Source organism: Hemicordylus capensis, chromosome 3, assembly GCF_027244095.1.
Source record: "Hemicordylus capensis ecotype Gifberg chromosome 3, rHemCap1.1.pri, whole genome shotgun sequence".
Lineage (NCBI taxonomy): Eukaryota > Metazoa > Chordata > Lepidosauria > Squamata > Cordylidae > Hemicordylus > Hemicordylus capensis.
Window position 1 is genome coordinate 319,158,758 of NC_069659.1, and position 24,255 is coordinate 319,183,012.

Genomic DNA, 24,255 nt, shown 5'->3' on the forward strand with positions numbered 1-24,255 from the left:
CTGGAATCTTAGGAAAGCATATCTTAACAGTCTTTGATGGTGATATAACAAATTACACAAGGTGTTTAAAAATGAATTGTGATTTTTAATTCAATGTGTGTTAAATGTTACACATATTGATATTCATGGCCATTTGTGTCTGGGGATGACAGGAGTTATAGTCCAACAGCATATGGGGACCCAAGGTCATAGAGGATTCTGTCTGTCATAGGATTCTGTCATAGAGGATACAGTCCTTCCAAGCACTGGTGGTGTAGCAGCTACACCCAGAGGAATCCCCATAGGCTCAAGACAGAGACCTGTTTCTCTCCCTCTACCACTCAGTGAACTTATGAATGCATACACAGATAGCATGATAGGACATAATGGGGAATGTGTGGACATCATATCTCCTATGTCCATAGACTATTATAGGTAGTATATTAGTAGGTCATAAGTAGTAAAGTCATCTAAAAGGAGAAGTCCAACCATAAGAGAGGAGGCTATCTTCTGTGGTAACAAAAAAGAGTGTCAATCAGGAAATATATTGATAAGAAAGTGGCTGCAAACACTGACTAAAAACAAAGAACCAGACAAAGATTATCATACAGTTTAAACTCTGTATGATAAAATAAATGAGAAAAAATTAGTCCTAAACAAATATAAAATAAAAAAGCACCAGAGGGTACAATTCTCAACCATGTGCCTAGAGGGGAGTCTCCTTGCAGGGGAGGGGAAAGGGAACAGCAGAAAAACATTGACAGAAACTTTGGAAAGTTTCAGTCCAGAAGAAACCATGAAGTCGAAAGGGAGCGGTCAAGTGCTTGGGGAGCATTGTGGGGACCAGGGAAGGGGAGCCATAACAAAGAACAGAGGTGCTCATGAGTACTGACTTCTCTTGTGCCTATGATTTCTCTCAAGTCAGGACTTATAAACAAGACTTCCCCCATCCCCTGCCACTGTGCTCAGATGGAAGAAAAGTCAACTAGTTTATTTGTCTCTCATATTCTTGGTGGAATGCAGCAACACGCAACCAAGAATAGGAAATATCCCCCGGGGGGGGGGGAGGATAGCTTGTCCTTCAGGACTCAGAGGTGGAAGCCAACTGTATGTTGCCAACTCCATTGGTGACGCCATGAGCAGGGGCACAGCAAGGCTGAATCGGGCCCTGGAACAAGATGGGGCCCCTGCTCTCCTCTCCCCGCTGTATCTTTGCTGCAGAACTATATGGACATGATGAAAAACAACACATTTTCAGCATTCCTTTTTTTCTCACTGCTATGCAAATAATATCACAGTCCCACAATTCACTCAGGAACAAGCAGCTTGGCAATGAGTTATGGAGGCAGAAGGGGAGAGTGAAGGTTTCCTAGGCAGAGGGTCCTCCTCCCTCATGGTCCCAGGGACATTTGTCCCCTTCTGCCCCACTCAATTATAGCCCCTGCCCAAGAGGGTCACTGTCATCTATGTAAACCAAATCTCAATCAGTGAGAACTGAAGCACCATGCACTGAAAGAGCAGCAAACACTGAAACAGCATATCCACTCACTCAAATTAGCTTGATACCCTATGGTCTCTGGTACCTGGTGTCAGCCTGGTTGCCACTGCTAAATGTTCCCACCAGGTGAATGCTTCGTACAGTGGTTAAACTTTCTATTTGGATCTGCCTGTGTGGTCTCCTCTCCAACATGACACCTTTAGGGATACTGGTGATGGCATAATGGACCCCACAATATGGAAGCATTTTTTTTTTCATTAGCAGTGACACAACCCACACTGTAATGTATAAACTAGCTTTACATCTATATGGATCTATCCTAGATATCTTCATTATTTATGTTTTTAAATGTTTTCATACTGAGTGGAAGGTATGCATGTAGGAGAACCTGACACGCCCATGGGTGTTTCCAGGATCAGTTTAACTGAAGGAATAAGCTGTTATCTTTTGGTCTTGGTTATTTTTTGTTACAGGGGGAGGAGTAGGGTGCCCCTGAACTGAAAGGTAGAGTAGAAATTCTAATTCTAGTTCTACAGATAGTTAGATCAATGAAATACAGACAAATATTGATGAGTAGTACTGCCCTGAACGACCATACTGTCAAAAGGCCTTCTTCAAAAGGAATACCATATGCCAAGATATGAACCAATGAAATTAAAATGTACTATTAATTCTCCAGTTTTTCACAGTCCATCAAATGGACGGTGGTGTATGTAAACATCACAGTCCATGTGGGGACAGCAGCTGCTGCTGATGACATAAATTGCTGTGTTGTTTTCCCCAACTAGTTTCAAGGCTTTAATAGAAGTTGTGATTGCACAAAATATAAATATAGACCTAACAGAAGAAGCCTCCTATCATCCCCGAGGAATGCCCCTGAGGAAGTCAGCTGATCACCAAGCCCAGACTAAAGATGACAGAGATCAATTGCTGCACAGAAAAAGAAACATGAAGGCCCTCTTGAGTTGGGGCTTGATTGCAACCATCTTTGTTCTCACTTCTGCTCGGCGTTTTGACAGGTAGAGCTTCTCACTTAAACTAAAGCAAGGTAAAGTCATGCCATTGAGACTGTGTTGACTCCTGGTGCCCACAGAGTCCTATGGTTGTCTTTGTTAGAATACAGAAGGGGTTTACCATTGCCATCTCCCCCACAGTATGAGATGATGCCTTTCAGCATCTTCCTATATCGCTGCTGCCTGATATAGGTGTTTCCCATAGTCTGGGAAACATACCAGAGGAGATTCGAACCGGCAGCCTCTTGCTCTCTAGGCAAGTTACTTCCCCACTGTGCCATTAGGTGGTTCTAAAAGGTAGAGTAGTCCTTTTATATCTTGATATGCTACTAATTCCTTGACTTTATATTCTGAAGTGCAAAGGTGTTTCGTGCGAAGCCGCATAATGAACAGGAAGTGAGCTTCATGAAGCACTTGTTCAGCACCATGCAGGTGAGATATTTTTATAGTTTGGATACTCCCCCCATATCCTTGTCTTTTAAGGTCTGATTGCTGAGTAGCTTTTATATATGATCCCTAGCTTGGGTGGCTTTAAAACGGTCTTAGGCAAATTCATGCGGGACCGCGCTATCAATGGCACCTAGTCTTGATGAGCTATCTCCAGGCTCACAAGCAGGATGCCTCTGAATATCAATTGCAAGGGAACAACAACAATTGATGGTTTCATCTCATGGTTGAGTTTCCCAGCATTTGGTAGGCCACTGTGGGAAACAGGATGTTGGGCTAGATAGGGCTTGGGACTGATCCAACAAGGCTCTTCTTAATTTCCTAAGTATCATCAAAGCTGTTAAATATTAAAAACTCAAAATATTAGAATGTTGTGATCTTACCAATGTTTTCAGGAGTATATATAACAGGAATTTTTTTAAACATACACACACACATGCAACCATGGCAAGAATACAGATTAAGTTAGTCCTATTGTTTTACCCCTGCTAACTGGGCAAAGAGGCACCTTTTACCATGGAGATTCTCTTTATTTACCAGGGGGAGAGTAACTGGCCCTATCCACCCCCAGCACAGTACTTCCAGTGACTGTAGCTGGGGTCTATCTTATGTTTCTTTTTAGAATGTGAGCCCTTTGGGGACAGGGTTCCATCTTATTTGTTTGTTATTTCTCTGTGTAAACCGCCCTGAGCCATTTTTGGAAGGGTGGTATAGAAATCAAATTATATTATATTATTATATATATTGTCTGACATCCTGACTAACAAAGCATTAGTTAATGGGAGGAGAGCTAATTTTGTGGTAGCAAGCACAAAATTGCCCCCTTTGCTAAGCAGGACCCACTCTAGTTTGCATTTGAATGGGAGACTACATGTGTGAGTACTGTAAGATATTCCCCTTAGGGGATGGGACCATTCTGGCAAGAGCACCTGCATACTTGCATGCAGAAGGTTCCAGGTTTCCTCCCTGGCATCTCCAAGATAGGGTTGAGAGAGATTCCTGTCTGCAACCTTGGAGAAGCTGCTGCCAGACTGTGTAGACAATACTGAGCTAGATGGACCAATAAGAACAGCCCTGCAGGATCAGGCCTAAGGCCTATCTAGTCCAGCATCCTGTTTCACACAGTGACCCACCAGATGTCTCTGGGGAGCCCACAGGCAAGAGGTATATGCATGACCTCTCTCCTGTTGTTGCTCCCCTGCAACTGGTATTGAGAGGCATTGTGCTTCTGAGGCTGGAGGTAGCCTACACCCACCAGTCTAGTAGCCACTGATAGACCTGTCCTCCATGAATTTGTCTAGGTCCCTTTTAAAGCCATCCAAGCCGGTGGGCATCACCACTTCCCATGGCAAAGAATTCCATAGATTAATTACGCACAGTGTGAAAAGGTACTTCCTCTTGTTGGTTCTAAATTTCCCGGCCTTCAGTTAACCCCTGCTAACTGAGCAAAGAGGCACCTTTTTTAAAGTGGTGATTCTCTTTATTTAGCAGGGGGAGAGCAACTGGTCCTATCCAACCCCAGCTCAGCATCCTTCCAGTGGCTGTTGCTGGTGTCTACCTTTATGTTTTTTAGATTGTGAGCCCTTTGGGAACAGGGTGCCATCTTATGTATTTATTTATAATTATATAAACCACTTTGAGAACTTTGGCTGAAGAGCGTTATATAAATATTCATCGTAGTAGTTTCATGGGGTAACTCAGTATAAGCCAACTTCAATGTTCTGACTCGGTATAATGCAACTTCCTAGGTTCCTATGTCTGCATTTTGAAGGACTCCAGGGAGTTCAGTGCCATAAATGGCAGCATTTAGGCAACTCCCCCTTTCTTCCTGCATGTGTGCTGTTGCATGAGAGCCATTAGAGTTTCAAGCATTCCCCGCGTTCCACGAGGGCTCTCTAAGATTGGAAAAATTTTCCTGACCCTCAGCGGCATGATTCCAATTTTAGAGATGCTTCTTGAGTGTGGGGAGCACTTGAAAACTCTAATGGCTAACAAGCAACAACACACACCAGGGGGGATGAGAAAATTGTGTGAGGGCTCCCATTGCACCCCTGCAGTCCCTTGGAGTCTCTATCAAAACACATTTTCTTCTGATATGAGCCACTGAAATTAATGAGACTTCACTAAGTCATGGCTCCATGGATCAAGGTTGACTCAGCCTTCCATCCTTCCGAGGTCGGTAAAATGAGTACCCAGAATGTTGGGGGCAATATGCTAAATCATTGTAAACCGCTTAGAGAGCTTCAGCTATAGAGCGGTATATAAATGTAAGTGCTATTGCTATTGCTATTGCTAATTTGTCTCATTGATTTCTATAGAGCTTAGTGATGACTAGCTTAATATGGTGTGGCAAGACTACAACACCTGGGGCTTTTTAGTTTAGAAAACAGACGACTGTGGGGAGACATGATAGAGTTCTATAAAATCATGCATGGTGTGGAGAAAGTGGAGAGAGAGAAATTCTTTTCCCTCTCACACAACACTAGAACCAGGGGTCACTCCATGAAATTGATTGCCAGGAGGTCTAGGACCAACAAACAGAAGTACTTTTTCACACAATGCGTGATCCACTTGTGGAACTCTCTGCCACAGGACGTGGTGACAGCCAACAACCTGGATGACTTTAAGAGGGGTTTGGACAACTTCATGGAGGAGAGGTCCATCAATGGCTACTAGTCGGAGGGCTGTGGGCCGCCTCCAGTCTCAAAGGCAGGATGCTCTGAGAACCAGTTGCAGGGGAGTAACAGCAGGAGACAGGGCATGCCCTCAATTCCTGTCTGTGGCTTCCAGCAGCATCTGGTGGGCCACTGTGCGAAACAGGATGCTGGACTAGATGGGCCTTGGGCCTGATCCAGCAGGGCTGTTCTTATGTTCTTATGGATCCTTCCCACTGTTCAAAAACGGCTTGCAGCCATCTTTAATATGAATCCTGAGATAGATTACTGAAATCCATTTTTTATTTCTAAAATGCATCAAAAATGTACAAAATCCAAATTTCTATAACAAAAACCTAATCTGGTTGTCCTCACCAAATGTCAAGCACTAACCAAATTATGGCAGAGACACCTAGAATTCATTACCAGAATTTGCATTCAGTTGGTTTTATTAATAAAATTGAAATTTCCATTTTAATTTCCATATGTTTAATGATGTATTAATAATCTGTGTGACTCCACATTTGTGAATAAGGCCTTTTCGTTAGGAAAAAGGAAAAATCCTCATCCATACTGAGACCTATATTTCATACTCACACTGATGTTTTGCTGCATTCTTCGTCACTAGTCTTGCATACTGAGAGAGATTTTCTCCTCTGAAACATGGATCTCAAATAAGTAATGAGATGGGAGAAATAAACATTTCATAGGCAACAATATGAACTGTTCAGAATGGTAGTCTAGAAATTTGCAAAATAAATAAGGTAAACCATTTCTAAAATCAGATATGGTGGGGCTCAACTCTGATTAAAAACCATACCTTTTAGCACTGAAGTTGTACTCTAATCCTAGAAGTATTGGGGGCTTGTTCTTATCATGCAATGGTCATGAAAAGGCACCCGGTCTGTTCCTACTTAAATGTGCTCATCTTCATTATGGGTGTCAACTAGAGAGGAGCAAACCAATTTCGCACTGAATTGATTCAACTAGAATCTGGCTGATTTGAGTGTTTTGACTTTGAATTGAATCACCGCCCAAAAGGGTGATTAGATTTAAAAGTGAATTGAATCATCCAGATTCAGGTCAAATCTATCCTAATCAATTCAACTTTCACTGGGGGGGGAGGAGATCCTCATTTAACTGACTTTAAAAACAAAAGCAAAGAGGCACCCCAAAATCCAGTGGTGGGGGGACTTGGCGACCTGATCCCGCATCCCCCTTTGAGGAAGAAGAGGCACAGAGGCGCCGTTGAACCGCTCCTGGCAAGAGCAGTAACTGGAGAGCCCGCAGTGGGGGGGGCGGGCATTGACCCACCATTCCCTTGCAGCCACCGGCTACTTCTCTGATGAAAAAGGGATCCTAGATTATAACAATATCTAGGATCCGAGATGAAAAGCCATTTTAAAAGTACTGCATTTTCATACATAAATACAAAAATTGCTCAGAGCAGATTCAGGGGTTAGGAAACCACAGAGAAGAGCATAATGGTTAACAAGGATAATGCAGTACAACACACAAAGCAGTAAAAGAGCTGTACGCTTGGTTTTCATTCATTTCAGCACTCTCCTTTAGCACAGTAAACTTTTGGGAAAGTCTTGACATTTTAATATTTTTTATTTATGTATGTATTCGATTTTTATACTGCCCTTCCAAAAATGGCTCAGGGCGGTTTACATAGAGAATTAATTAATTAATTAATTAATAAGATGGATCCCTGTCCTCAAAGGGCTCACAATCTAAAAAGAAACATAAGATAGACACCAGCAACAGTCACTGGAGATACTGTGCTGGGGGTGGATAGGGCCAGTTACTCTCCCCCTGCTAAATAAAAGAGAATCACCATGTTAAAAGGTGCCTCTTTGCCAAATTAGCAGGGGTAAACTGAAGGTCGGGAAATTTAGGACCAACAAGAGGAAGTGCTTTTTCACACTGTGCATAATTAATCTATGGAATGCTTTGCCATGGGATGTGGTGATGCCTACCAGCTTGGATGGCTTTAAAGGGGTTTTTTCAGACTTATCTTATCATAGGTTTACAATATTTTTTTGTCATTTGTAACTCTAGTTCTTTAAAGATGCATTGCCAAGTGTTAGCCAAATAAGAACAAAGTATTCCAAATTCCTAATCACTCTAGTCTAATTGCACTAGTTTGTTTGAAGTTGGGCTCACCTCTAGAATATTCTATGTTATTTTATGTCTTGACTTTCTTACATGGAACTCAAGATGGCCTACAGAAACCTATTCAGATATTGGTTTCAAAAGGCTGTGTGAAATACAGCCTTACAGGAACATGCCGGAATCCCTGGGCAGCGCATAACTCACCCCCTCGCAGGCACCACTCACAGTTCCAGAAGCCTTCATCTGAAGGGGATCAGGAGGCTGGGGCTAGATTCCTCTTAGAAAATACTGTCTCTTTGGATTAGGCCAGACTTTCCAGTCTGCTTCAAGACCATGGTAGGAAAGACTGGGGTGGGAAGAGAGGTCATTACCAGGGTAGCTGAAATCTGGAGGGGAGGAGATCCTTCACTACCTTCCACACATGGGCCACTTTTGCACATAGCAGCAAACCGTGGGTCTAAAGGATACACAGTTTGCCCCCATTCCCCTGCTGCTGGGAGTCTGGGAGCCTGAAAGGGTGGGGGAACTGGCTGCGCAAGCTTCCTCCTTCTCATGGTGGACAGCCATGGCAGCCAATCAAAGATGGAGAGAAGGAGGAGTTTCCTACCCTATCTCCAGTTACAACCACAGGCAGCCTTTGGACACCATGCCACTGCTTTCAGACCGGAGGTTTCGGCAGTAAAACTGAAGAGGAACTGAGGGCACCAATTCAGGTTTGTGGCTGGAAACTTTGGGTCACTTTCCTAACTGAACCGAGGTTTCCCTCATTCAGACAAACACAATCCCAAACCTTTGGCATGGTTCCCTCTGGTTTGGCATGATGTCCAAAGGCAGCCATAGTCTCACCCAGCCAGTTCATAGCCAAGAAGGAAACTAAGGGGTTGGTCTGGCTCCTGGGAGGCTGCAGGAGGCTCAGAGGAGTCAGTGGATGAAGCTTCTTTAAACAGAAGCCTCTTAAAATGATTAATTCAAGTTATAGGACCATAATATACTATGACACTATTGTCTGACAATTTGCTGTAAAGTTAGAGCCTGGTAAATGGTGGAACAAAAGGAGGAGTGGGAAATATGAGGGGGAGCACCTGCTACCCCTTGCTACCCCTTGGAGTCATCCCTAAGCCCAACGTACATGAGTTGTGATGTAGCAGAGAACCAAGACCAGAGAAACCAATAAACAACTCTTCCAGGTTCATATTCACCAATATGAATGGGTTCCATTCTCAGAGACTGATCTGAAGAGAGGCAAATATCAAGTCTAAGAAGACAAGGAAGAAGGTGACAAAGGTGCTTCCTTTTGACATTTTTGTGTTCACTTCAGTAATGAGACCTTTCTGGTTTTTCCTTTGCAGCTCCACTTGTGGTTTCCAGACTCAGCATTGCATATTGTCAGCCAGAGGGTAGTGGATTTCCATGTCAGTGCTGATCAATCCAAAACTGTCCAGACTCTCATGGAGCAGAATTCAATACAGTATGAGTAGGTTATACTTCATTAGTTAGCCTGTCAACCTATTATCAGCCTGTTACAACTGGCCCAACCAGTTACAATAGGCCACATCCCTGCTGCTCTCCTGACTGGAGGTAGCTGAAAACCATCCTCCCAGTCACAGAAGCATTACTGGAAGGATAATCAGCCATAGTGCTGCCATGTGACTTTGGGGAGCAGTGCCAACGACCCACAGAACTTCACCTTGCTACTTTGTAATGCCAGGTTGGCCCAAAATAAATCTGAGATCATTCACGACTTGATTGTGGATGAAGGAGGTGACCTGGTATGAATCACAGAGACCTGGTCGGGTGAAGATAGTGGTCCGGTCTGGTTCCAGCTTCTCCTGGTGGGATACTCTGTGGTGGAGCAGGTGAGAGATGTGGGCAGGGAGGTGGTGTGGCTGTGGTCTACAAGAATACCATCTCCCTTACTAGGATCCCTGTCCAGCAATTGGCCTATATTGAGGCTATTCTCACGATGGAGAGAAACCAAGCTAAGGGAACCCAGCCCAGTTTTCCTCCATTGTGAGAACTACCTGGTGAGCCCAGTGGTTCAACGGTGGCTAGCCCACCTAAGAACCCCTCCCCTAAAACAAGGTTAGCAGAGCATTCGCTCCATTAATCTCATTTTACTGATCATGTGCCACTTGGCACAGCTCCATGCCATGGCAACACACAAGTAGATCCCTGACTGGGAGGCTACAACAAGCCTCCCAGTGTCTGGGGTCTGCCCGCACACTCATATGGAGCATCCTGGATCTTCCAGGGGCCAGGAGGTCCCCATTCCCCGCCACCCCTGTGACAGAGCCGGTAGTCGTGTGGGCGGAGAGCAAGGAGAGCGGGCTAAGCCCACTCTCCCCACCGAACCCTCCTCGGCTCCACACATTGATTGTGTGTAGAGCCTCACTGAATGGGTGTACCTAAGCCCAGGGAACAAGGATAGATTGGTACTTCTGTTGGTGTACCGATCATCCTGCTGCCCAACAGAGTCCCTAACTGAGCTGACGGACCTATTGCTGAGTTGGCGCTGGAGTCATTCAGACTGTTGGTAGTGGGTGGGGGGGAGGTCTCAATGTGCACTTTGGGTCTGGGTTGTCTGGTGCAGCTATGGGTTAATAGTGACCCACTATGGGTTAATAGTGACCATGACTACTATGGGCCTATCCCAAGTGGTCTTGGGACCGAAGCATGATGCTGGTCACATGCTCAATTTGGTCTTTTGCTCTGATCAGAGTGGTGCTCCGTGGGGGACTCCTATTATTTTCCCATTGTCATGGGTGGACCACCATCTGGTTAAGATAGAATTTGCAGCCACAATCCACATCTACAGAGGTGAGGGACCTATTTGGTTGGTCTGCCCAAGAAGGTTATTGGATCCAATAGAATTCCAAGAAGCCTTGGAAGGGTTTCGAATTGGCTCTGCCGATGATTCTGTCAATGCTCTGGTACAAATATGGAATAATAAATTCACCAGAGCAGTTGACACAATTGCTCCTAAGCATCTTCTCCAACCTGTTTCAAAATTAGCACCATGATTTTCTGAAGAATTATGGGAGCTGAAGTAGTGAGGTAGATGGCTAGAGCACTCCAATAGATTATAACACAGAGCACGTTTGAAGATCTATGCTCTTGCAGTACAGATGGCAAAGATGTGGTGCTATTCTGCCCGCATTGCTTCTGCAGCTTCACATTCAGTGAAGTTGTCTAGGGTTGTGAGAGTGCTAGTATGTGCCCCTCCCCCTTAAACTCGTGTCTGGAACCTTCAATTGCCTGCTCTGATGTTTAAAATGACTTTTATGTGGATAAAATCTCTCATATTTGGGCTGAATTGGATTCCACATCTTTTTGCAGAGTCTACTAGGGAGGTGTCCAGCAATTTATCTTAGGGGATCAGATTGGATTACTTTCAGTTTGTGACTCCTGAGGATATGGACAAGTTGCCTTAGACTGTATGCCCGACCACCTGTTCTCTTGACCCTTGCCCAACTTGGCTCATTTCATCTGCCAATAGTACTATCAGAGAGGGTCTGGTACATATTATAAATGCTTCTCTGAGGGAGGGCAGGATGCCTCCTTGCCTTAAGGAGGCTATTATTAGACCTTACTTGAAGAAACCTGCAATAGATCCCTTAGAGTTAGCCAATTATAAACCTGTCTCCAATCTTCCATGGTTGACCAAGGTGATTGAGAGGGTGGTGGCCTCTCAGCTCAAGGAAATCTTGGGGGAAACGGATCATCTAGACCCATTTCAAACTGGCTTTCAGGTGGGCTATGGGATTGAGACTGCCTTGGTCGGCTTGATGGATGATCTCCAATTGGGTATTGGCAAAGGGAGTGTGACTCTATTGATCCTTTTGGATGTCTCGACAGCTTTTGATACCATCAACCATGGTATCCTGAGGATATATGGGACTGAGTGGCACTGTTTTACAGTGGTTCCATTCCCAGCCCTCTGGCAGATTCTAGATGGTGTCACTTGGAGTCTGTTGCTCTGCAAAGTGGGAATTAATCTACGGAGTTCCACAAGGCTCCATACTGTCTCCAATGCTTTTTAATATCCACATGAAACCGCTGGGAGAGATCATCAGGAGATTTGGTGCAGGGTGTTATCAATATGCTGATGACACCCAAATCTATTTCTCCGTATCAACTTCATCAGGGAATGGCACATTTTCCCTAAATGCCTGCCTAGAGGTGGTAATAGGCTGAATGAGAGATAACAAACTGAAATTGAACCCAAAGAAGATGGAGGTACTGACTGTGGGGAGTCAGAACTGAAGATATGGTTTAGATCTCCCTGTTCTGGGTGGTGTTACCTCCCGCCCCAAGAAAGAACAAGTACATAGCTTGGGAGTGCTCCTGGATCCAAAACTCTCTCATGTCTCTCAGGTTGAGGCAATGGCCACAGGCACTCTTTATCATCTTCTGCTGATACGTCAGCTACGCCCATTCTGGAGGAAAATGACCTTAAAGCAGGGGTACATGTGCTGGTAACCTGCAGGCTTGACTACTGTAATGCACTCTATATGGGGCTGCCTTTGTAGTAGTCCAGAAACTACAGTTGGTGCAGAATGCGGCAGCAGGACTGGTCTCTGGGATAACCCAAAGAGACCATATTATACCAATCTTAAAAGAACTGTACTGGCTGCTGATATGTTTCTGGGCAAAGTACAAAGTGCTGGTTATTACCTAATACCTATAAAGCCCTTAATGGCTTGGATCCAGAGTATTTAAGAGCGTGACTCCTTTGTCATGAACCCTCCCACGTGTTAAGATCATCTGAGGAGGTTTGGTATACAGTCACCACTGGGTCGTTTGTTGGTTACTGGGGACTGGGCCTTCTCTATGGATGGATGCCCTGGGCTCTGGAATGTACTCCCTGTTGAAATCAGAGTTTCTCCATCTCTGGTTGTTTTTTAAAAGACTCTTAAGACACACCTGTTTTCTCAGGCTTTTAATTAATTTAATTGGTTATATAACATAATTTTTTTAATCCTTTTATCCTGTTTTTATATTTGCTGTATTTTAACTTGTGTACATCGCCTGGGGATGCATGTCAGGTGGCACAGAAATATGATGAATGAATGAATGAATGAATGAATGAATGAATGAATGAATGAATAGCAGAGCATGCAGGTGGAGGGGGATTTACACTGCTCTTCCCTTTCCCTGTAAATGTTTTTGTCTTCCAGAAATATGTCCCTGGGGGCTATGCAACCTTTGGGGACATATTTTTGGAAGGCAAGAGCACTTATGGAGGCAAGGGAGAGCAGTGAAAACCTCTCCTTCATGCATGTGCTCTGCTGCTCAGCAGCGCCCTGGCTGAGTTAAGAGCATCCTCTCTGTGTATGGATGCAGATCCTCTGCACCCCTTATGGCTGTTCTGGATATCAGCGACTGTGCATATTTCCTTACAAATTGTGATTTCTGTATAAAGTGTGGGGTTTTTGTTGTTTTTGTATCACACAGAATTTTATTTCAAAACCTTCAAGATGACATTGAAAAACAGCTTGACAATGGCAGGAATTCTACTGACCAACACAGTTATACAAAATATAATGAATGGCACAAGGTACAAGATAAACTATCAACTGAAAAAGATATGCTTTCTAATAAATGATCTTCCAGTGAATGGATACAGAGAGAATGTTGGATACAGAGAGAACATCTCACTTATTTTGTGTTGTATTTGGGAATGCATTTCAGAATACAAGATAAATGAATGCTCTGTGAAGTATGGAGAGAGAGAGGTGTGTCTGTGTGTGTGTGTGTGTGTGTGTGTGTGTGTGTGTGTGTGTGTGTAGTGTTGTTGCTTTGTTTTGGGTTTCTTTTCTTTTTTCTTTTTTCTGCTTTTATTTGTGGCAGCAATCAGGTCTGGATCAGAGCGCCTCTCATCTATATTTTAAGGGAGTGTGTGATAAAGAATATACACAAGCACCTTTCATGCTAGGTTAGCCATGTTCACATGATACAGCAAAAAAAAAAAAAAAAAGCAAGGAGTTCTGTGGCATCTTAAAGTCTAACAAATTTACTATGGATAAAGTTTCATTGGCCAGTGTATGTTTCATCAGATGCATCCTGATTATCTATCTTTGTTAAATGCTGCTTAACCACAGTGGTTTGATCAGGGTTGACAGGCAATTCTGTGTTCTCACAATCAGGTCTACAGGGCTCAGCAGGGGTGGAGCCACCATTGTGCGAACAGGTTCCAAAGACCTAGGCCGCCAATGGAAAAGGCTGCCGAAAGCCCCCATGCATGTGATGTCACATGTAAATGGGCGTGGCCTTGAGCTCCAGAGAGCCCTGAGCAAGCTCTCTTGCACCCATGTCCAGGCTCCAGAGAGCTCCAACAAGGGAGAGAAAGAGAAATAAATGCTGTCAGGCAGCAAGCACTGCCTGAAACGACCGGGGGAGAGCTCACTCAGGGCTCTCCAGAGCCTGAGCCATGCCCCCATGCATATGATGTCATGCACATGGGGTGTCACTAGAGGGGCCACCAGGCGGTGCTGGACACAAACCACCATTTAACTGGCTCCACACCTGGGGCTCAGCAATCATGCTTGTGTGAATGCAGCCTATATATTATGTCCATCATATTATAGAGGGGGCGGGGCTGAGATAGGTAGATATCTCATCCCCGCCCCCTCTATAATATGATGGACATAATATATAGGCTGCTGGTTCAGATCTCACCTCTACCATGAATACTCATGGTGAAGACACTTGTCTTAGGTAGATAAGTGTCTTCACCATGAGTATTCATGGTAGAGGTGAGATCTGAACCAGGAGACCTTTGATTCCTAGCTCCGTCTCCTAGCCACTATGCAATATCAGATGTCACAGCCACTGTATAAGGTTTCATCCCTATAAACTTGTTAGTCTCTAAGGTGTCCTAGGGCTCTTTGCTGGTTTTGTATAATGAGAACAAACTCAAAATAGAACAGAACAAAGTTCCTTCCTCATGCTTTCCTCCATGCATAGTAGAATGCAGGCAGGAAGATTTTTATTTTTTTTTAAAGACTATTTTCCTTTTTTCCCCTCAGTGAAACCATTCCTCCATGGTTGAGGAAAAATATAGATTTACTAGTCTTCCTCTGCAACTTGAGCATCTGGCTGTATGCAGAATTGTAATCCAGAAGTCTAAGCAAAGGACCAAGGGAGCATTACAAAATCAGAACTGCAAGGCTGTCCATGTGTACATCGTTGTTTCTATTGTTTTGAAGCCATGAACAGATTAAAATGCTTATTCTATTTAAAATCTATGAAAAGTGTCACCTGTTGATTACTGGTCCTACAACTGCTAGAAGAGCAAGAGCAGGTCAGGGCTTCTTTTTTCCCCCTGGTCATTTGCCAAGCCTAAATGGAGGGCTGAAAGCTAAATAAGTGAAAGCCCTTTAACATATGCTGGAGGGTGTGGGACCATTTGCTATGTTCAGCACATATTTTAGTGGTCTGGTTTCAAAAACTCCAGGTGCAATCAGAAAATCATCTGTGATCTCAGTAATTAGTATTTAATCCTATGCTGTGTGAACAACTATACATTATTATTTAATCCAGATCTCTGCATGGACTGCCAGAATTGCAGAAGAGAATCCAAAACTGGTTTCCCGCATCCAGATTGGAAACACGTTTGAAAAACGACCCATTTACCTCCTTAAGGTACAACACACTGTGAAGGAACAGATAAGACACTAAGAACATAGGAACAGCCCTGCTGGATCAGGCCCAAGACCTATCTAGTCCAGCATCCTGTTTCACACAGTGGCCCACCAGATGCCACTGGAAGCCTACAGCAGGAGTTGAGGGCATGCCCTCTCTCCTGCTGTTACTCCCCTGCAACTGGTACTCAGAGGCATCTTGCCTTTGAGACTAGAGGTGGCCCTCCGACTAGTAGCAGTTGATAGACCTCTCCTCCATGAAGTTATCCAAGCCCCTCTTAAAGCCATCCAGGTTGCTGGCTGTCACCACATCTTGTGGCAGAGAATTCCACAAGTTGATTATGTGTTGTGTGAAAAAAATACTTCCGTTTGCTGGTCTTAAATTTTCCGGCAATCAATTTCATGGGACACTCAAAGACACTCTGTTACTTAAATGCAAAACAAACAAAAATACCCCCCCAAAAAACCCTAAAAAGACATCCACAGCCTGACTCTACACATGCTCACTCAGAAGGAAATTCCACTGAGCTGAATTGGACTTGCTTGCAAGTAAAGACCAAAATACACAAGACAACTTTAAAATGTGCTTGGATCGCCTCCAGTTTCTTTAAATGCATTTTAAAAGCATTTAAAATGGGACAGAGGGGAATTGCATCAAACTCAGACCACAAGGCTGGAAGTAGGGTTAACCCTTTCTGTCTTGCCATTTTCACAATCTACATTGTTTTCTCCCCTGAGCTGCTATCTGCCTCATTGAGGAAAAGATATATATTGGTTTTCTCTAAAAGGACAGATTGCATCTTAGTTACCTGGTGGTGTCTCAGAACCAGGCCTTCTCTGTAGCTGCTCCTGGGCTCTGGAATGTGTTCCCTATGGATATTAGAGGCTTGAGAGTTTTAGCAACCTTTTACCTTGGATTTTAATGAGTACTGAAATTATTTTAAACTGGTTTTAATTTTGTTTTAATGAGTTATTTGTCTTTTTAACTGTTTTTATATTTGTGAACAGCTTAGAGCCATCTGGGTGAGGTGGTATAAAAATCTGATAAGTAATAATAAATAATAGGGGGTGGGAGGGATAGACATTTAAAAAAAATGAGGGGGGGTTGCTGTGCCCCCCACCCCCACCCACCCACCACTGTATCCTTGATGCAGTTGAGGGGATGTCTGTTGTTTTCTTTAATTCAAGGCAAGAAATCCCATTGCAGATCTCCAAAATTAACCCCTAAGGGTGCATAAGACTGTAGTCCTGTGAAAGGTTTTGCCTCCATGTCAGTACTATTCAAAAATAAGTGCAAAAATCTGTGAACATCTCAGGAAAGGGCTGAGACATACAGGACCAGAAGGTTTGTCACACATGGCTCTATGCCTCGGGGTATCTGAAGAGCGAATCTGCTTCACAGCAGATTCGAGGCATTTTAATTCAAGGAATTAGATGGACCATTTGCATAGCCATCAGCACCTCCATCAACACCTTCAGAGAAAGCAGAAGCCCCAGAGTTTTTTTCAAAAGCTGCAGGGGAAATTTTGACTCCCTCCCCCCCACACACACATAACTCGGGCTAAGCCAGACTTCACAGCCTCCCTGCGGGGAGAATCAAAGCCCTGTCTGTCCTGTTCCCTGATAGCCCGCAGAGAGGTCAGATTAAATCCAGAGAATATGTGGACTGGCACACTCCAATCAGGATTGGATTGGGGGGGAAAGACCCGTCTGTTAAGCCTTCAGTTGACTCACAACGTGTCTCCTTAAAAAGTGTTGTTAACAATAGGAAACTGTATCAAAAACAGGTTGGGAAAGGAAAGGACAGTACAAAGGCCATCTTCATTGACTGTGGGGTGCATGCACGTGAATGGATTTCCCCTGCCTTCTGCCAGTGGTTTCTGAAAGAGGTTAGTTAACCAATCTTCCTCTTAACAGTTAGAGCCTGAATTTGAGGATGTTTCCTTTCCTACATGACATTGCGCAACAGGGATTCACCCCAATTAACCCATTTATGGAGTACCTTTCTCAGGGAGATACATCCAGTGCCTTCTTCAAACTTTTAAACTTGGATAGAGGAAATCCACGATTGGGCTATGAAATGCATGGAACTAGGAGCCCTTCCAGACTGCAGGAAAGTGTGCAAGCTTGCCTGCAAGCCGGAAGCAATAAAAAACTGAGCTTCCAGGGTGCTTTCCAGATTACCCATTACAACAACAGTAAAATGCTTCAGCTTGGGCAGATCACATTGAAAACGTAAAGGATTGAAGCTGTTTGTTGTGCAAAGCCATCAGCAGGGGGAGCAGTCTTTTCTAGCTTGGGCAGAACTCTACAATGGGAAAAGACAGCTGCTTTTTTTTTTGCACCACATGGGACATTATAGGACTGTAATGCAGCAATAAAACCCGAAAGGCAGCATCGGAAATGTGAACGACAGCTTACTGATAGCACAGGGACTGTGATGTCAAAACACAGGTAGTTTGGAAGCACACTTAACGGGCACATAGTGACCCTGTTGTAGTGTCCAAATCTGAGAAGTGCCTGGACCTTCTCGTAGTCTTCTTTCATCATGGCTGGTCAGACAGCAACCAAAATTTCACAGTGCTATCTTCTGGCCATTTGCTGGCAATCCATGTTGAAAAATAAAATGCTTTTAAAGTAAACAAAAAAGCCCTAAATTTTCATGATGGATTGCTCACAAATGGCCAGTAGATGGTGCTACAAAATTGCAGAGGTTCCCTGCTTGTGAAATCCTGCAGAGAAAAAAGATGCACGCCTTCGCCTTCGGGAGGGACTGGAGAGCGCTTGCTTCCAACTTGCAGGCAAGGTTTTTAGCTCACACAGTTTTTTGCAGTCTGAAAGGACCCTAAGGTTTTTTCCCCCTCCATGATTAACAAGAGCTTGAGAGGATGCAGTTTGGATCTTGGCTGTTGCACAGGTGAAAAAGGTTAAACTTCCCTCCCCTGCACTACAACCCTGACCCAAATCTCCTCCAAAGGCTGCATTTTTGGTGATTGATTTTGTTGGGTGATTGATTATTGATTGATCTATCTTGTGCCATCCATGTATATGACACTTGACAGCAGATGAGAGGACAGCTTCCTGCCCAAAGAGCTAAAAAATCTAAAAACAGGAAGAGAGGAAAGAAGAAGGTGAAGGCAGGGACAACAGGGGATGGAGCCATAGTTCAGTGGCAGATCTATCTTGCATGTAGAAGGTTTGAGGTTCAATCCCTGGCATCTCCAGGTAGGGCTGGGAAAGACTCATACCTGAAACCTTGACGAGCCTCTGCCAGTCAATGTAGACAGTACTGAGCTAGATGGACCAATGGTCTGACTCGGTAGAAGGCAACTTCCTATGTTCTATTATTTCACGAACCCATAGTTAGGCTTAGTTGCAATAGAGTATGGGAACTGATTGTGCCACAGACTTAATGGAAAAGGTGGGTTTTGAGGAGAAATTTGAATGAGACCGCATCACACAGGACTTCTGGATGGTGGTCCAAGCATAAGATGCAGAAAGGGAAGAAGGGCAGAGGCATTTTTCAAAAGATGATGGGTGTTCCAGTCATGGAGCTCTCATATCAGGTACAACTGGGCCCTCAGGTGCCCTGTCAATACTTTTTCCCCCTATCCAGACATCTTAATTACTTTTATTGTCTAGTACCTAGCTTGGCCCTCTGTTAATGCTGATTTTATCCTGCTGCTTTTAGATATTGGTTTTATTTTGTTTCTCTATTTTGTTTTTGTTTTAAATCCTGCTGTTTTAAATCCTGCTGTTTTATTTTTGTTTCAATTTTTTTATATACACGTTTTTAAAGAATCTTTATGTTACCCACTCTTGGAGCTTAAGTGGGTTATAAATGCCTAAAATAAACCAATAAATAATTCTTATCAATTTGCTACTAATGCCACAATGGGAGACCCATTAAGAAAAGCCAAAGACCCTTTTCCCCAGTAAACAAATGAAACAGGAATCCGCCTCAATCTTGTTTAACCAATGATCTGATTGTATTCAGACAATACATTCCCTCTCACATGATTAAAAAGGGCAGAGTCAACCGTGCACCCATTGTGATGTCTTCCGCAGATATCCTGATCCCCTCCCAGTATGTTCCTTTATCACTTGGAGGGGTTGTTTGCCCAAACAGGCCCTCAACACATGCTTCAAATACTTGCTTAAACAAGCATTTGAATCATATGTAGAGAGACCATTTAGCTGAGCAACACACACACATGCCAGGAGGGAATACGGATGTCCATGAAAGATGTCATGATGGATGTGTTCTCAGCATGTCCCCATGCTAATTGCATGGTATCATCTGTACAAACCCAATGGGAGAGAGATGTGTGAAGTTGATACTTTGCCTACAGGACTGTTCTAGGAGAGAGTGATCCATAATTAGTATGTAGATTAAATTCTACAAAGGATCCATTATATGAAGTATGATGAACTAAGTAACTTAGTATATGAGCTACTTTAATTCTTAAATAGAGCTGATGTCTAAGCTCACCACTGTTATTGTTAGGCCACCAGGACATATGGAAAGAACCAAAATATGACAAATATGCTGGATAACCTGAACTTTTATATCCTTCCTCTAGCCAATGTAGATGGCTATATCTGGAGTTGGACTCAGGTATGTGCATTTCCTTTTCCTTTTTAAAAATGGCAATGTACTGCCGTGCCTCAACATTTACTATATTAGATTGCATTTTCAGCCAGCACTATACCTTAAAGAGATGCATCAGGCAGAAATTCATCTCTAGCAAGTGAGTGGGAAAGCTACATCTATTGGATTTCTGCCCAGATGCATCCCTCTGCAACCCAGTCTCAAGCTGAGAGACTAAGGCAAAGTATGGATGTGTGGAGCCTAATTTATTAATTTATTTATTAATTAAAAGTGTTCATTTAAAAAGTGAATCTGGTACAGGCCCCCTTAAATGGAGGATACAAAGAGTTGAATATAATGTGTCTGTGTGTGTACAGATGTGTACAGATGTGTACATTGTACACCAATTGTACATGTTGAACATAACATACTAATAGGACTCTTAATGAAAAAGCCAGTATTAAAGGCTAGGAACTATGGTGCCATGTAAGCCTCCCAGAGAAGAAAGTTTCAAACTGTAGGTGATGTAGCAGAAAAGGCCACATTTCCATGCTCACCAGCTGAGCCTAAGCAGGCCTAGGCTCATGGAGTAAAGCCTCTCTGGCATGTCTCAATTGGTGAGCAGCATCATGAGGCCCTGAGTTCAAACTGCTCACGACTTTAAAGGTGACAATCAGCACCTTAAACTGCACCTGGAAACAACAGAAAGGCACTACAGAGAGCACAGGGAGATGATGTATGAAAAGAGCTACAGAGTTACCACCATTCTGCTTAAATCCCACCCTTATTTCGTCAAGCAGGATCGTTTGTGGAGGAAGAATCGTTCCAATACATCCCAAAGTGACTGTGTCGGTGTTGACATCAACAGGAATTTTGACATTGCCTGGGGCAGTAAGTTAGAGCAGCATTTCTAAGGCCATAGTCCACTACCTTCAAAGCAGTTCTGCATGTCCCTGTGCAACCTTGTTTTCTTGCCTGTGTAAAGAAATAGTAGATATTAGTGTGCTGATAGTGGTGTGTACTGTACAGCAGGAATGATCCACTAAAATGTTTGTTTGCTTTCAAACCACAATAGCTATTTCTACAGATGCAATCTCTGCATTTTCTACTGGCACTCTGATTCACTCTGTTATTGCAGAACAAGTATAATTAAATTGAATGTAATGCTGGACCTGAATATCTATCGAATAAAATATTCTGTGAATAGTCAAGTCCTGTAAGGTTTTCAAGAGGATTTAAAGTAAAGGTAAAATGTGCCGTCGGGTCGGTGTTGACTTCTGGCGACCCCTGTGGCTGTCTTTGGTAGAAATACAGGAGGGATTTGCCATTGCCATCTCCCACGCAGTATTAGATGGTGCCTTTCAGCATCTTCCTATAGCTCTGCTGCCCGATATAGGTGTTTCCCATAGTCTGGGAAACATAGCAGCGGGGATTCAAACCGGCAACCTCTGGCTTGCTAGTCAAGTCATTTCCCCACTGCACCATTACATGGCTTCTTCAAGGAGATTTAGAGGTAGTTAAAAACTTTCTTGTGGATTCCATGAAAGTATCCCCACATGTTCAAGGCATGGAAAGATCAGGGGGTTTACTTTTTCAGTGAGGTCATTCTCATGACCATTTTTCCTAGGGCCAGGGAGGGCTGGGGGAAGGCAGGATTGGCCCTACCTTCTCCAACATGAATGCTGCTGCCCTGCTCACTGTGCTCCCACACAATTTCAGCTGTGACAAGCGGTTCAACGAGACAGGCTAGGGAAAGGACACCCTGCTACCAGAAATCCCATAATGCACCACGCTGCTTAGCATTGCACACGGTGCATTGTAGAAATTCTTGAGGCTGGGTCACTCCTTCCTACGACCAATATGGTTAAAATGGCTGCTGGCACCCCATGAGGATTTGCTGGTAGCCTGGTCATCCACATGACTGGGGAGTGGGGTAGGAGGATCTGTGTGCACCTACTACTACTACTTATATGCCACTCTTCAACCAAAGTTCTCAAAGCAGTTTATACAGAAAAATAAACAATACATAAATGAGATGGACCCCTGTACCCAAAGGGCTCACAGTCTGAAAAGAAACATAGGGCAGATACCAGAAACAGCCACTGGAGGGATGCTGTGCTGGGGTTGGATAGGGCCAGCTACTCTCCTCCTGCTAAATATAAGAGAATCACCACTTTGAAAAGTGTCTCTTTGCTCAGTTAGCAGGGGTACCTCATTTTTAGGTACCTCACCTAAAGGTTTAGGCCCCTTTAGGTACCTTTAGTTATCAGGGGTAACTCACCTTTAGGTACAAACCACAGGTGTTGTATGTGTTCTATCCAGTAATCTTTTGCAGTTTGTTTGTTTGGACATTTGTCCCACAGGGGGATCCTGTAGCGAGTGTGGGGGAGGAGTCAGAAAGGAAAAGGGAGATAAAGAGGAAGTAGAATATTGAGTTGTTGCTGAACTTTAGTTAAAGCTACATGAGATTTCCTTGTGTGTATGAGGGAAGCAGCTATAAAACATTTGGCAACAAGATTTTGAACCCGCTAAGCATGTGAGCCTGCAAAGCTTGTGAATATTCCTGTGACCGCATTTCATTGCATTACTGAGCCTACATTCCTGCTCTGCTTTCTACTATCTCTGCTGCTGATTGTTTCTCCAGTTTCCTGGCCTGCACCAACCCCTGAAGGTAATTTTTCCTTATCAGTCCTGGAATATGTTGTTCACTAGATGCCCACTGCAGCATGACTCAGACCCCACGGCCACCTTTTTTCTTGACCACCCCAGGAGAACCAGCTCTTCCCTGGAAACAATGGAGGTCCCATTTCTGAAATTACCATAAATGCACGTAGCGAGTGAGCTATCTCTTCTCAATGAGCTAGTGTTAAGGACTGATCATTTGGTGGTGCCAACCTCCTTATAAGCAAAAGTGATCAAAATTGCCCACACAAGTCACCTGGACATGCATTTGACTAAAACGTGAATCAGAGAAAGTTTTTGGTGGTCCAGTATGGACAAACACATTGAAAATGTAATGATGGATTACTATTCCAGGTGGCCAGAAGTTTCATTTGCTGACAACATTACTACAAACAAGATGATCCATTTCATGGCTGCAGTTTTTGCAAGGGAAGGTCTTCCTAAAGAACTAGTAACTGACAATGGGACACAGCTTACCTCATTTGAAATGGAGCAATACTTGCACAACCATGGGATAAAACACAAGACTGTTTCCTTGTACCATCCTTGAGGGAATGGCTTAGTGGAAAGAACGAACAGATTAGTGAAAGTTTTCAACTGGCTACTACAGCACAACAACCCTGGAAAGTGGCAATTCAAGAAATTTTATTTGCTTATCGAACTACTCCTCATTCTGCTACAGGAAAATCACCTTTTGAACTGCTAAGAGTATGCAAAGTTACCACCAAACACACCCAATGGCAACAACTGATAGGGTTTTTTGTGCCGTCTCCCCTGAGGATGCAGAGATTCATGACTGGGTAAGGGAGAAGCAACAAAAATATAAATTGTATGTAAATCAGAAAAGGGGTGCAAAACAGCAAACCTTTCAGGTGGAGGGACTTTGTTTGAATACGGCTGCTTTGTAAAGTGAGAAAGGGATGTCCCCAATATTCTGGACCAAAACCAGTAATTGAAATCTGAGAAGATTCTGTCATATTGGATGATGGAAAGAAATGGAATGGTTTGAGACTTTCCAGCATGCATACTATGAGAAAAGAGAGAAGGGAGTCTGATCTCAAGACAGGAACTGAAGAGGAATTTGATCTTGCCTCCAGTTTTGACCATGCAGATTAGGGTGATGAAAATGATAGACAATCCTTGGTACCAGAAGAACGAACAGCTCCTGTGCCAGAGAACCCAAGACTAAGGAGAAGTGTGTGTGATAGAAGACCACCTAAAAGACTTCCAGACTTTATCACTAAATTTTAAATCAATTCAATTTTGGGTTGTTATAAAGGGGAAGGATGTAATGTCTTCTATCCAGTAATCTTTTGCAGTGTGTTTGTTTGGACATTTGTCCCATGGGGGGGGGGGCAGGGGCAGGATCCTTTGGAGGAGGAGTCAGAAAGGAAAAGGGAAGGGAAGAAGGAAGGGAAGGGAAGGGAGTAAATGAAGTTGTTGTTGAACTTTAGTTAAATCTACATGAGATTTCCATGTGTGTATGTGAGAAGCAGCTATAAAACACTGGGCTACCTGGTTGAGGAGCACTGGGACTGGGACCGATCCTAGCGCTTCTGACTACCAGCTTTACCTAGGCTAGTGCAGCCCTACCCTGGTAGAGCTGGTCATGAGAAAGACCTCAGTGTAT

At 43.7% G+C, this 24,255-nt stretch overlaps 1 protein-coding gene across 8 annotated transcripts in view; it reads left to right on the top strand.

The window, feature by feature from the left end:
• Nucleotides 1-24,255, top strand: part of LOC128352465 (mast cell carboxypeptidase A-like) — a 32,971-nt gene that overhangs the window by 1,691 nt on the left and 7,025 nt on the right. Inside the window, exons 1-9 of one of the 8 annotated variants that reach the window (XM_053313078.1) lie at nucleotides 299-414; nucleotides 2,266-2,496; nucleotides 2,847-2,922; nucleotides 9,059-9,183; nucleotides 13,164-13,266; nucleotides 15,252-15,353; nucleotides 17,140-17,241; nucleotides 19,860-19,970; nucleotides 20,744-20,834. In XM_053313078.1, the coding sequence (XP_053169053.1) occupies nucleotides 332-414; nucleotides 2,266-2,496; nucleotides 2,847-2,922; nucleotides 9,059-9,183; nucleotides 13,164-13,266; nucleotides 15,252-15,353; nucleotides 17,140-17,241; nucleotides 19,860-19,970; nucleotides 20,744-20,834 (1,024 nt within the window). In that variant the 5' untranslated portion in view covers nucleotides 299-331. Of the gene's footprint in view, nucleotides 1-298; nucleotides 415-795; nucleotides 855-1,755; nucleotides 1,848-1,961; nucleotides 1,982-2,265; nucleotides 2,497-2,846; nucleotides 2,923-9,058; nucleotides 9,184-13,163; nucleotides 13,267-15,251; nucleotides 15,354-17,139; nucleotides 17,242-19,859; nucleotides 19,971-20,743; nucleotides 20,835-24,255 lie in introns of those variants that run through there. The other 7 variants (XM_053313079.1, XM_053313085.1, XM_053313080.1 and 4 more) reach the window with 7 other exon arrangements.